This window comes from Rhinolophus sinicus, linkage group LG03 (assembly GCF_036562045.2).
Source record: "Rhinolophus sinicus isolate RSC01 linkage group LG03, ASM3656204v1, whole genome shotgun sequence".
NCBI classification, from domain to species: domain Eukaryota; kingdom Metazoa; phylum Chordata; class Mammalia; order Chiroptera; family Rhinolophidae; genus Rhinolophus; species Rhinolophus sinicus.
The window spans coordinates 170,798,917-170,813,508 of NC_133753.1; the positions used below are offsets into that span (position 1 = coordinate 170,798,917).

Below are 14,592 nucleotides of genomic sequence, written 5' to 3' on the forward strand. Positions count from 1 at the left end.
AAAATAAAATAAACTGTAAAGATCTAGTAAAATTGATGAGTCACCTTAATAACAATTTGCAAGTTTTCCTTTGTATAGCTTCCCTGTTTTAAGTGTCACTGACAATGCCACATGTGTTTATATAAGCGTTTTTATTCCAGAATTACAGGCCTATGGAGGAGCTACCAAAGTAACTTCAACTTGGGCAAGACACCTTTATAAGACAGGATATTTGTAAGGCCAACTTTATGTCACTCTCAGATTTGGCTGAGGAAGAGGGATTTGAAAAGAGTAGGAAGGATTTCATTCACTCCAGCACCTCCCCAAAACATATGGCTTCCACCCACCCCGGACAGAAATTTTGCAATTGCTCCTGAATCTGGACTGGACTGCTGGCCAGGGTAGTCAGCTCCAGCCTCAACACCAGGTCATCAAACAGGATTTTACAAAGAAGAGGGGGAAAAAAATACAATTAAGAATGTGCAGAATACAAACAGTCAGCTGGGAACATACATCTTTAATTATCACCTTCCCTAATAGCAAACACGTGGACGGCTGTTCCGCAACAGAAGAAAGGGTTACCCAGTGGTCAGTAAAAACAGAATACTAATGGGTGACCAGGGAGCTGGAACTTAACTTCCCTGAATTGGGTACTTTTTTTCCTTGATATGAACTATTTCTTTATGAATGGTACAGCTGGAACATCTAGGAATTTACATTAACTTTACCTTAAGTCATTCAATAAAACTGTAGTTTCAATTTATACTTTCCCACCCACATGTAAGATTTCCAGTATTCCAGTGCATGGCCTGTTAACCAACGGGAGGGAGAGTTAGAGAGAATGTTGTTCTGTGTTCCGGTTAGCCATTAAAGAAGCCCCGCAGGGCTGTGGTTAAGTTCCTGTTCTTAAGCCAGGCTGCCTGGTTCAAGTCTTGGTTCTACAGCTTGGGAGCTGTGTGACCTCAGGCAAGCACCATCAGCTATAAAATTATTAACCCTTTCTGTCCTCACCTGGAAAAAGAACTCACACATCCGATGGTTTTCTTACCAACTATTTAACAAACATGTCTTTTCTAGAATACATGTAATGATGTCAAATGTGCTATTTCTATAGTTTGCATAACAAGAAAAAGAAGAGAAAGGCAGAGAAAAAAGAAAGAAAAGTGGAAAAAAGCAAATGACATTCTTTGAAAAATGCTATCAAACAGATTCCTAACACATAATCAAGAAAAATACTTGTTTTTATTATAAAGGAAGAAGTTCAAGGTAAAGAAAAACAAATAGAAGACCATCTTTTTAGTCACTGGAATATGTTACTGTCATATCTATTAAAAGGCAATAAACTTTGACTTAAAGAAAAACTTAGAAAAGTAAATCATCACACATGCCTCGCTGTAGTTCCTAATGAATCTCAAAGAGAAATGGAAACTTACAATCCTGCTGATAATGTATTTCTCCACGTACAATACAATAATCTGGTCTCTTTTTTATAAGTAAGTACAAGTAGGGACGCTGCCCCATCTATTCACCATGTTCACAATGAGAGGCTTTTTGGTCATTTTGCTGAGACTTGCTCTTTATTCAAGGAGAGTTACATACTTAGCTTTAAAACATCTGGACTCACATGGGAATTAGGAGAATGCTGAGGCTACAAGAATTCTCTGTGCCTGGTGCTGGTCCTTAATTCTTTACAGTTTGCTTTTGTTTTGGCTCTAAGCAGATCTAAACATTTTAATTCATTCTATGAAAAAGAAACCAATTTAAAATCAAATATCTAAATGTCAGACTCAAACAGTTCATAGCCAGAATGAATTATTTACCCATATTTTACAATAATTCTTTAGTGTTTTCATGAAAATGAATTTAAAAACAAAGAATTTATGCTAAAGTGTAAAGAAGAGATTAACATTTAAAAACTGAATTTTGTTGTTTACTAGGTGAATAACTGAGAAAGTTAGTCAAACGCTCAAAGGCTTTACCTGTATTACAGAGCTTATTCTTCAACGTAAACGTTTGGCTCCCCAGTCTTACCCAGCTGTGCAGATAATCACAACTGATGTTTTATAAACCACAAAATAAATAAATAAACAAACAAACAATCACATTCACTTAACACCAGTACAATCTGACGTACATCACAACTTAATCTATTTGATGTAGATAAAAATATTAAAATATATTTTCAATGTTTTTATAAAAGGAAACGTATTAACAGCCTGTATATTATTTCATACACATTCATTCCTGTATTTAGCACAATGCCTCTATCTCTTGGGGGAGGCAATCAACACAATCTCCAATTCCTCAGAGGTGGGACAGGTACCATATTTATGAAAAACTACTTCTATCAGGCCCAATTCCTAATGGAATCCAAAGGACAACAGTATTTCATTTACAAATTTTGACAATTAATACATTACTTCCAAAATTCAAACATTCAGGACTAATCCTACTAAATGGGATCCTCACCGGCTGTATATGCAGAAGCCGTTGTCATCGTTCTCGTGAAGGGTGAGATAGTAGCTGCTTTTTCAGCTTCCAGCTCAGCCACTGTCTTCTGTTTTACTGGGGCGCCTTGAGGAATATTTTTTGGTGTGGGAGCAGGGAAAATCACTTCACCATCCTAACAAGAATTAGAAGAATAGTGCTGTTTTAAAAAGTCAATCCAGTGTTTCAAAAACACAGAAGATAGCAATAATGCTGGGGAAAAAGGTTCACTTAAAAATAATTTTACACAAATTCATATAATTTATAACTTACTTTATATAAATATATGATGTTTGTATTACACATACATGCATAGATGTAATTTGTATGTGCATAGAAGACATGGAAGACTAAAGATCAAACCCTTAAAAGCAGATAGGTTGGAGAAACATTTTTTACTTTATTCAATTCTGATTTTTTGCTTTATTTATTTCTGTTTTTCAAAAGCAATGCATATTTTAGGTGAGTCATATAATAAATATATACATATTTAGTTGTGTATGTAAGTCTTTGGAATATATTTATTTAAATCATTCTGTATTTTAAACAATTTTTGTTGACATAAACCCAACACATCAATACTTTATTACAATATATCCCAATTTCAAATAGGATTCTTCCATGAACAGAAATCCTAAAATAAATTTAAAATGAAAACAGAGGAAGGAACAGAAGATCTCTTTACTTACCTTCATCACTACCGTTCCTCTAATGACATGACCCATTGTACCAAAGTCAAAGTCATCTTTCACTTCATAATAAAAATTATCTTTGTCGGGGCTGATGGCCTTCAGGAGCTTGATGATGTTGTTGGAATACAGGGTGCTGGCCTGAGTGGCCATTCGGCTGGGAAGGTCTGTGTAGCCTATGTGAGTAATTCCCTAAATGAATAAAAATACAGTCAGAAAGCTCTATTATCGTATGCTCACCTTCTTTCTAGGACAATTCTCAGTCACAGTCTAGGCTAAGTTTTGAAGTTTTCTATCTTTATAAATATATACACATACTGACAAACAAATATATATTTCAAAAGGAGCTTTGAAATATGCCTGTTTCTGTTTCTAAAAATTTCAGGCCTCAGTTTTTCTAAATATTTAAAGGAATAAACACTATCGCACAAATCACTAAAGATGTGGGAGTTGGTGCATAGATAGAAGAAGATTTTTGATATACCTTATGAACATACAACTCTCCTGGCCTAGTGGTTTCAAAGTTTCCGCCAGCCTCAGCAGCTAAATCCACAACAACTGAGCCTTCCTTCATTGACTCGATCATTTCTTTCTTAAATAGAATTGGAGCTTTTTTACCTAATAAAAATCAAAGAAATCAGTACAAATTATAATTTTTATTTTTTAAAGATAATCACTGTTAACATTTTATTAAATAAAAGCATTATATTTATCAAGTTTACTTAAATTTATCAGCAAAAAAGTTTTAAAGAAAAATAAGAACTTGTTGACTTTCAGAGGGTCTTGATCTGCTCCTTCTGGTTGTGCATGGCCTGGATATTGGGGTCCAGCTCCAGGGGGCTCAACAGGCTCTGGTTCACTTGGACAGCTGTAATGGTCCCCAAACTCCCAACACCACCCTAACACCTCAGCCAGATTCAAGTTGATGCCCAGGCGAGCCCAGTAGCTGCTGCCCGCCCGAAAAGGCCAAACTGCTGATGTGGGAGCCAGTAGCATTCGCGTGTGAGCAGCTGCTGAAGGCCTGGGGGCCAGAAGTGCACACCTCGTAAGTCGTCTGGGTCACCCTTGTGGACATGGTGGAGGCTGGAGTGGAAGCGAGGAAGCAGAACGACACAGAGACTTGAGAAGGAGCCAAAAAGCTGCTTTGTGCTTGTTTTCTTAAATGAATAATAATAAGCAACTAAGGAAACTATGTGCACCCAAATTGGACAATGCATGAAGATCATAAATGTCAATGGAACATTCAATAGTAATTTATGAATTACAAAATAGAACATTTCTAATCATCTTAACAAATGTCACCATATTTTCCTACATGCTATATTAATCTACCTTACTTTAACATGGGATAACTTCGAGGAGAGTCAAGGAAATGCCATGAAATGAAATCAGTGTAATCCCACAACTCCGAAAGGCTTAGGAACACTCATACACTTTAATCCCACTCAACAACTATTTATTCCCACTCAACAACTATTTATTCTACACCTCTGGTAAGTCAAATCCTATTCCTGGTTGCTGGAAATATACTGGTATATAAACAAAAGATCCCTGTTCTCATGGAACATTCTCCTCATGAGACATTTCACATTTTAAATTCATTCACTAATTCTTACATAGAAGATAAAGCACCAAATATAAGGCTTTTGCAAGCTTACATACATCTATATGTTCAATGGGACCCACACTGTCAGTATATTATCGAGCTCAAGTTTACTAAAACAATGTAAGTACCTAACTCAATGGAAAAAGGAAATAAACTTGTGATATTGGTAGCAGGAAAGCAAAGAATTAATAGCCTAATTGTCTTTCTCTCTTCTTTTAAAAGTTTTCCACTCTCTGTTTAGAAAATTTTAGTAGAAACTGTCAATTTTATAAACGGTCAATTTTAGTAAAAACAGTCAATTTTATTAAAATTTGCATGCAATCTGTTTTTCAATCTACTTGATTGGAATAAATATTATTCAAAAAAGAAAAATAACTTTTATAGCACGTGAAAATATTCAAAAAAGAAAAATAACTTTTATAGCACGTGAAAAAAAGTTGTAAAGATACAAGTGGGTGTTTATATGATACCTCCTTCCTTCTCGATGCAAACTTTTACTTCCAGGATAAAGTCCAAATCCTAAGCCTCCTTTTACAGAAGGTCTTTGTCCCTGGGTTGAAGCACTCTTTTGAACACTCCCTCTCATTACTGCCCCACTCGAGCTTCTTGCTCCAGCCACACCGGGCTGGCTGCCACATAGTTTGTCAGATGATCTCTGGGTCTCTCTTATGAGTCTCCACAAAGAGTGAGAATGAAGGGATATTCTCCCCAGAGACTATCAGGACTTCGCCCCTGAAGTCCTGATAGTTTCACCACTTCGCAAAATTCTCTGGAAGCATTCCCTTCCTCTACCCTCCCCACTATAGTCCAACAAAGGCATCTTGAATATTTAACTAAGCTTTAGTCAAGCGTGAAAATTTAGGGATGCAAATCACATATATCTGAGGACTCTTCCCTAAATAAAGGTTATGCTGTTCAGCTCTGCAGTGATTCAAAACTATGGGTCATGTGGTTGATTCCACATGAAGTGGCAAATTGAAAGAGCTAACCTATACTTTCCAGGTATTTACTGCCATCACCCTCCCTCTTCATGGGTCCAGAGCCACTTCTCTATTAACCAGCCTCTTGTTTGTTACAGCTTTTCCTCCTACTTTACTTGTACCCTCTCATCTTCGGTTGACATGGCTTAAACTACTCTTGGCTATATCCAACTGGGATCCAGGTCCACCCCTTTTGTCTTTCAAATGCACCAACCAGGCCATCGACCTTACAAATTTGATTTGGTATCTAACTAATTTCTCCTGCCCTTGAAATTCTGAATTCTTTCTTTCTTCTGACCAATCATCTAAGCTAAGGATTCATCCTGGATGGTAACGCTACCCACACACTTCACCAGACATCAAGTGGCCAAAACCATTGAAGCTCCTTAGAAAACATGTGAGGTCCCATCTATTTGTCCTCTTTGATTTTACTCATTCAGCCTTCACAAAACAATTATGTAGCTGCTGACACAACTTTAAGCGTGCGCGCACGCGCGCGCACACACACACACACACACACACAACTTGCATCTTAACAGAGGTAACAGATAGTCTGTCCATATTCTCACTCTGAAATTCAATCACTTTTGAAAGAATAGCAGCCTTTCACATAACTTACTTAGTGTCTAGTCAAATAACTGGAGTTAAAAATTTTTACTTAAGTAACAGAGGAATATTTAAAAGACATGGAATTATTATAAGTAAAAAGCACACAACACAATAGTAGAGGATGCTCCCATTCAGTAAAAATGAAATTTATATATACATATATGAGTTTCACACATATGTATATTTATACATACATAAAATATTACATATACTATAGAGTTTCTATGAAATTTCATATAGTATAATGTTTAACCAGGATATCTTTGAGTGGTGAGACTAAGAATAATTTATTTTCTACTTTGTGCTTTCCTTATCTCTCAAATTTTCTGAGAGCTTGTTTTAATTTTATAATTTTAAAAAACTTCAATAAAAGGGGGAGGCCAGATAGCTCAGTTGGTGAAAGCATGGGGCTCTTAACAAGTTGCCGGTTCGATCCCCACATGGGCCACTGTGAGCTGCACCCTCCACAACTAGATTGAAACAACTACCTGACTTGGAGCTGATAGGTCCTGGAAAAACACACATAAATAAATAAACAAACAAAAAAATTCAGTAAGAGCTACAGGGAATACAATGATGAATGTAACAGGGAAGCTGCCTTTAAGCACTCACATGTGGATTAATTTTTTGAAAATGATGAAAAGTACAGAGATAAAAATTAAAAACAGAAGGGAAAAGAATAGAGCCAAAAAAAAGCAGCAGGGTAGTATATAAAAAGTTCCAAATGAGCAAATCATCAAAAGAATAGGTCAAGAGAGGAAAAAAGACTGAGAAGGCATTTTCAAAATACTATCTTACCCTGGCAGCCTACTGTGATAAAAATGTACTGTATGATAAGTGAAACATCACAAAATGGAAGGAACAAAGAAGTGAGATGATTAGTTAGGTATTGCGGAAAAAAATCTACCCAAACTTAATATCATACTTCAACCTAAACTCCACACTGTATAGGTCAAAATTAATTATAAAAGAAGAGAACCAACCCACAAAGAAAAAGAAAAGGAAAAAAAAACCCTTGGTAAATAGCTTTCCAGCCTTTGGATTAAAAAGCACTTACTAAACTTAAAGCAACAGAGAAAAATTACAAAGGAAAATATCAATAGATTTTAATATGAAATATGTATATCATAATCCTCAAAAAAAACACAAATATGACAAAAAAGAATAATATAATAAAAAGCTCACAGAAATTTAAATAAAACAAAACACTAAGATCCTAAAAGATAAATGAACAATACAAATGGTCATTTCAAAGAGAAATGGTAACAACCAACTAAAAAAATATGTCTACCCTCAGTAAGAACCAAAGAAATGTGAGTACAATAAGTGAGATACTTTCTTTTTTGCCTAACTGAAAGAATCAAAACATAACAATGTTGAAATGAAACAAATAACTGGACGGTCTATTGATGAGAGTATGAACTGCACAATCTTTCAGGAAAGCGTTGCTTATCACGCAGGCATCAACTGGCCACAAATGTTGATACCTTTCATCCAGTAATTCTAGTTCTAAGATTTGATTAATTCTGGGGAAATTAATAAAAATACAAACACAAGAATAATGCAGAAAAAAATGTCCGATCATTATTTTCAACTGACAAAACCTGGAAATAAAAATAAATGAAAAGCCCAACTTTGGGAGAACAGTTAAATAAAATACAGTACTTCAAACAAGAAAATTCTACAAAACCATTAAAATATATTTACCAAGAGTTCTTAATAACTCATCATATTATATTAAGGGGAAATTTTTATAAGATGTTAAATGGGAAATAAAAGACATTGTATTTTGATCTAATATGATAAAAATGCATGGGAAAAAAGGCCGAACGGCAATGGTAAATGCTTTGTTTTTTCCACGATGGTGGATCCTTTGTTCTGTATTATGTTTTACCAACCAAAGTAGCTTGTCACAAAGAATCATGGTCAAGGCACAAAAGTAAAAGGAGACAAGGCCTGTTGAGGAGGTAAGAGGAACTGAAATGCCCTCAATAAACTCCAATTTCTCGTCCCAATCTTCTGTGAACCCGATTACCCAAGCAGTAGATACTAGTCCAAGTCAGTTTACCTTGTTTTGACAACATATGTATGTACCCTACAGGTTATTATTTGGGCCTAACATTAAATCATTTACATTCTCTGACAGGGGAAATGGCAAATAGTGAACATGACAGCAAACAAGCAAGAGACGGGCTCTCGCGAACACCAGTTCCAGGCGGACGTAGTAAAAAGTTAATAGTGTTTTTCACTAAGTAGAGCAATCACAGATGATCTTTATTGTCTACTTTGTACTTTATTGCGTTTCCAACGAAAGTCACATACTATTTTTATAAAATAAAGTCCTCCTGCATAATCACAACCAGTTTCTGCTTTAAGTTGAAGACATAAAGAGTTGTACTGGAAGAATTGAAGTAACTTAGAAATGCCATTAGACCAATCTATTTACTTACCAATTGAAAAGGCTTAACTCAAAGTCATCTGCCCTGCCCACTACAGCACAAGAAGCTATAGTTTGAACAGCTTATAAAGAGTGCGCCAAAACACTTAAAAGGAGGGAGAGACAAAACTGAGGATGGATAACAAACAGGGAGATGTGTACAGATTTTTTTTTTTACAATACATAACACAGAAAAGAATATATACAATGTTTGATGCAAACCCTTCAAATATAAAGAGACATCCTATATACCCCAGAGAAAGCCAGGTGAAGATCTGAGATACAAGGATAAAAGATAGTGAGCATATCAGATTTCAAGACATAACTATAGAAGAAGTCAGAAGAGTTCATAAAAAGAAAGGCAGATAAGAGCAGGGTTTTTTTAGAGGCACAATTGGGCTTTCCCTTTTTGAGTGCTCATTTCTGTTAATTTTATCATTTAGCTAAAAAAGATGAAATGTACAAAAAAACCAAGATTGTGACATTTCCTCAACCCACCTCCCTAAAAAATAAAACCACGATAATAGAAAAAAATTAACAAGGAAAGAAAATTTTTTAAAATATATTTCCTGCTACAATACAAACTGTGGATGAAAGGCATGGCATGATGTTCAACTTCACGACATATTGCTTGGTTCCTTTTGGTTCATGGACATTAAGTTCCCTAAAAAGATTACTCAACTTTCCTCCCAGTTGGGAGTTTACGTCCATACTTTTGCCAAGACAATGGTGGGATATCATGCACTCACCACCATCATTCAAATATTCATTCATTCATTGACTTAGTTAGTACTTATTTAGTGCCTACCAGGTACAGGCTAGACAGGGAAGGAAATTTTTACTTATAGCTCTGAGGTCTAATATTTTAGGCCTGAAAGAGGCTGCATTCAAAGGTTAGTGAAGAGCTTTATTACTGGAATATCTGAGATATTTAAAGCACTCATCTGAAAATTTTAATTACAGAGTTTCCCAATTGGTTGGCCATTATTTGGGGTGAGTATGGATGCCATAGGTTAGTGTTCCGTATCTTTGAATCTCTGTGAGCACCAAGAATTGACTATAGACTAAAAAAATTACTCACATATGTGCAATTTCTAAATATATGCATGCATTTATAGCTGTGATTCATACAAATTCACTCTTAAATGTGATTTAATTCACAGTATCTTTTTACACTTATGTATTTTCTCATTAATCAAATACTAAGAATGCAGTTATAAAAGTATTAAAATTAGAAACCTCTAGAAAAATTACTCATTTCTAAAAATAGCTTTAACAACTTATTGCTATGTAGCAAAAGAATATATCATTGGCCTGTCTACAACACTAAATTTAAAAAAAAGTGATTTAGCTTAAATCAAATACCAACAGCTAACGATTTACCAGAAAGTTTTGCAATTATACCCATCTGAATGAATCAGGCCTAACATTATCATCTGAAATCAGTAAATTCTCAGATTCTATCTTACTGGGAAAAGAATCAAGACCTCACAGACAACTCTAATGATAGATAAAAAAAAAAAAAAAGAAATTAAGAGGAAATTACTAAATATATTCAGAACAAGAAGACACCAAGATGAAACGGGTTTCTTACAAAATTTTATAATGATTCCAAAGAGCATTTAGCATTACTTACTGGAATTATTCAATGGCATGTAATCAGATGGGGAAATTACTAACTTCCTGGCCTGTAAGGCGTCAAATTAGACCACTTAAGAAAAACTTTCTGCTTTAACAAGAACACAGCACATTTAACAACTCAGTAGCAAAGAGATTACTAATATAAATTATAGAATACATTTATCCAAACCAAAATAGATTTCTCATAAAAACTAGGAAGACAAGGATAATTTTTAATCTAATGCAGTACAGCACACTGACTAAATGCCAAATAGAGCATGTACAGACTTTTCTGAACTACAGTATTTACACATTAAGAAATGTCATTATAAGAACACAGTTTTGCACTGAGCATTGTTGGTGTTTAGCCGGCATCCATTTCCTCCTTCTGATTTCCATTTTCTCCACATTCCATGAGCTTTAGGGGAAATGACCTCAGAAACTGCGCCAGAGGTGGGCCTGGCTGGCCTGAGGGTAATCTCATCAACTTATTAGTGACTGGTTCAGAAATCCAGGTGGAAGCCAAGGAGCATCTCACTGCCCTGCCAGCAAGGATGGTTCAGGAACGGGCAATAAGTACAAGGGAAAGTTTGCTAAGGGCTTCTGAAAAAGAAGTTTCCTTGCTCTTCAAGAGCGAGCCATCAGAACTGGCCTGTGTTGTCCTCTGGATGTTGTGTTGTGCAAACTGGAGGCATGAAACATTGTTGTTTTCTACTCCTGAGGATGGAGCCAGCTCAAAGAAGAGGACAAAGCTAAAGACAATACAAAGGAGCACAGCTAGAGCCCCATGCTGCACACCTGTCCATGGTTACAGCTGGACGTTTTTCAGTTACATAACCCTTGAAACTATTCTTATTTAAGGCAGAGTGTGCTGAAACTTCTTCCGGCAGGCAAGGGCATCCTAATTGTTACACACTAAGGGCTCTTTTGGAACTTCAAAATCACAGATGGAGTTAAAGTATTGGGTCTTAAGCCATAAAAATGGTACACATAAGGACAAAAGGGATTTTATACATATATGTATACATATGAGAAAAAGATGATTATGTAATAGACAGGACAGGTGGCAAGAAAGTGCGGAACATTTGATCCATGGATCCATTATTTCATGGGTCTCTGATTTAGCCAGCCTCATGGTACATAGAGCAATGTACCAATGCAATTCCTCCATCGCTGTCAGAAATCACTAGAGGCTAACACAGCTGTGTTCATGAATATAAAGAGATTCTGACCCAAGCTTAAATAGTCAAGCAAAGTACTTTATATGTGGGAACTATGGGAAATTTTTCTCTGCATAATTAGTTATTTGTATAAGGAACCAGACAGAAAGTCAGGCTAGCAAAAACTTGGCTTTTACAAATTAGATGCCTTGAGATATTTCTAAACGCAATGCCTACAAAATATGATTGGTCAAGAGCATATTTTAGTAGATTGCAGAAATCCCTAAAGATTTATGGAACCTAAAAATAAGCTTTTACCTATTAAAGAACACATTTATAAAAAAATTTAAGGATTATCTTAATAATTTACCTCTCACAGCTACAAAATTCTGTACAGATAAAAATCAAAGTTAATAAAGATTTTACCATGGCTTTATAATCTATGGAAGTTCTCACAAAACAATCTACCAACTTAAATGGTAGCACAAATAAGAAAATGCATAATACTCTTACATAAACTATAACATGCTTTATGTTCCCTCCAACCCATGTTTAGATGTACATTAGCTGCCAAAATCCCTAAAAAATTAATCAATGAATATTTACTATACATTCTGATTTTACTAGTTAATATAAAATAGTCAAAAGGTTATCTTTAAAAATAGAAATAATACTGTTTATTTCCCATGTCATGCAACTTAGTCCAGAATGAGCCTTAATAAAACAGCTATCTTCAGAAAATTCAAATAAAAAAACAAGTCATGTTTTCCACAGGAAAACCCATGCCAGATTGTTATTTAATGGGTGCTGGGTTTGTAACTTCATGAGTACATCCATAGCCTGACGATCTCAGGGACTATCTTCGACACCCCACATAATCCTTGAGAATATCTGGACTTTTTGTTGCAAAAGTCAATAAGGGTTTTAGTCCTGAATACCATTTGCAAGACCAGGCGTCATCAATGGAAGAAAGGAGAATTATGTTAATGTCCTATATGCCAGGCCCTACCCTGGGTTTGTTGTTCATCTACTCCTCAAAACAACTCTGCAAGGTAGAAATTTTATCCCCCACTCAGAGATGAGGAATCTGAGAGAGACACACCAGCTATTAAATAGTAGTACTGGCAATCTGAATCTACTCTGTCTCTAAATCTATGATCTGATTCCCAATGAAGAAACTAAACATAAGCAGATAAAATTACAAAGTAGGGAAGAGGAAAGAGGTTGCTAGCTATTCACCAAAATCCACATTTGTTATGGGCTGAATTATGGTCCCCAGAAAATTCATATGTTGAAGCCCTAACCACCAGCACCTCAGAATGTGACTGCACTTGGAGATAGCGACGTTAAAGAAGTGATGAAGGGGTGGCCGCTTAGCTCAGCTGGTTAGAGCATGATGCTAATAACACCAGGTTGCCGGTTCGATCACTGCATGGGCCACTGTGAGCTGCACCCTCCTTAAGATAGATAGATGATAGATAGATAGATAGATAGATAGATAGATAGATAGATAGATAGATAGATAGACAGACAGATGATAGAGATAGATAGATAGATAGATAGATAGATAGATAGATGATAGATAGATAGATAGATAGATAGATAGATAGATAGATAGATAGATAGATAGATAAAGTTAAAATGAGGCCATTAGGATGGGCTTTAATCCAATCTGACTGGTCCTCTTAAAACAAGAAGAAATGTGGACACAAAAAGAGACACCAAGATCATGTGAGGACACAGCAAGAAGAGGACCATCTACAAGCCAAGGAGAGAGGCCTTGGAAGAAATCAAACCCACTGACACCTTGACTGTGGACTTCTAGCCTCCAAATTGTGAGAAAATAAAGTTTTGTTGTTTAGGCCACCCAGTCTGTGATATTTTGTTATAGCAGCCCTAGCAGGATATAAATTGTTCTATTCCAGAGCACATAGCTAGGCAGTAATTCTCAGCTTCTTTCTGTTAGGTCTGACTACGTGACTAAGTCGTAGCAAAATAAACGTGAGTGGGACTGGTGTGTGGCCACTTCTATGCATCGAACACACAGTCCTCGATGGCCCTTTCCCTGTGGCTGGCTGGAATACAGACAGTGCCCAGAGTGACTTTCACAGCTTCATATGAATAATGGCAGCATTGTTATATCTGAATTCCCCAGATGATCACATGAAGGAGAGTTGCCCACCAGTGTGTCAACCATCCATTACTGTTAAATCAGCAAGTAAATTTCTATAATGCCTGAGCCATTATACACTTTTGGGTTAATCTGTTATAGCAGCTAAACCACCCTAACTAATACTATGGCACAAGAAAGGATAGGGAAAGTAGAACGAAGAAGACACAGAAATGCATATGGTGGGAAATACTAGTTGTTAGCAGTAACTCTATCAGGTGTTGTTTCACCAAAACGCCTCAGCTTACCAATCCTTTTCAACTCAGGAACTACCAGCAGGAAAGCACAGTGCTTCCCAATCTTGCAACATACTTCTGGAGAAATAACAGACCAAAAAAGAATATAATTCTGTGCCATAAATTTTCCTAACAGAACATTTGTTAAATTTAGCCCAGTTACTCACTAAATGTGTTCAAACACACTCTACGAAGTCAAGATTGATAAATGGCAATGGAAAGCTCCACATTTTGGCATCCTCCTCTTGATGACAAGTTGTCCCGTCGGTGATGAAAGCTATCAAGAGGTGTGTAGACAGCCTGTGGTTACCAACCCTTGGTAATGATGTTGCAACATTTAAGTATTTCTCTCTGCCCTTTAAAATTCTCAAAACAGATGAAACTTTGTAGAAGTGGTATTACAAAATTCCGTATAACCATTCTCTATACAACAATACATTTAAGGGAGAGGAGGATGGATGGATGATTTCTCATTAAATATGTTAAATAATTCCAAAACTGCTGGAAATTACTGATCTATATAGTTTTGTCCTACAAGAAAAAGGAAAAGAACAATCTGAAAAATAAACCTTCACTTTAGGGAAAAACTCTGTCTAGTCACCAAAACAATATTATCTTT

The 14,592-nt window shown here is 35.9% G+C and overlaps 1 protein-coding gene across 14 annotated transcripts in view; it reads right to left on the reverse strand.

Annotated features, from left to right (window-relative positions):
* Positions 1-14,592, reverse strand: part of NNT (nicotinamide nucleotide transhydrogenase) — an 84,872-nt gene that overhangs the window by 39,163 nt on the left and 31,117 nt on the right. For all 14 annotated transcript variants that reach the window (XM_019736223.2, XM_019736222.2, XM_074328956.1 and 11 more), the window contains 3 exons: positions 3,640-3,773; positions 3,156-3,347; positions 2,449-2,602 (listed from right to left, as the gene is read on the reverse strand). In XM_019736223.2, the coding sequence (XP_019591782.1) occupies positions 2,449-2,602; positions 3,156-3,347; positions 3,640-3,773 (480 nt within the window). The remainder of the gene's footprint in view (positions 1-2,448; positions 2,603-3,155; positions 3,348-3,639; positions 3,774-14,592) is intronic.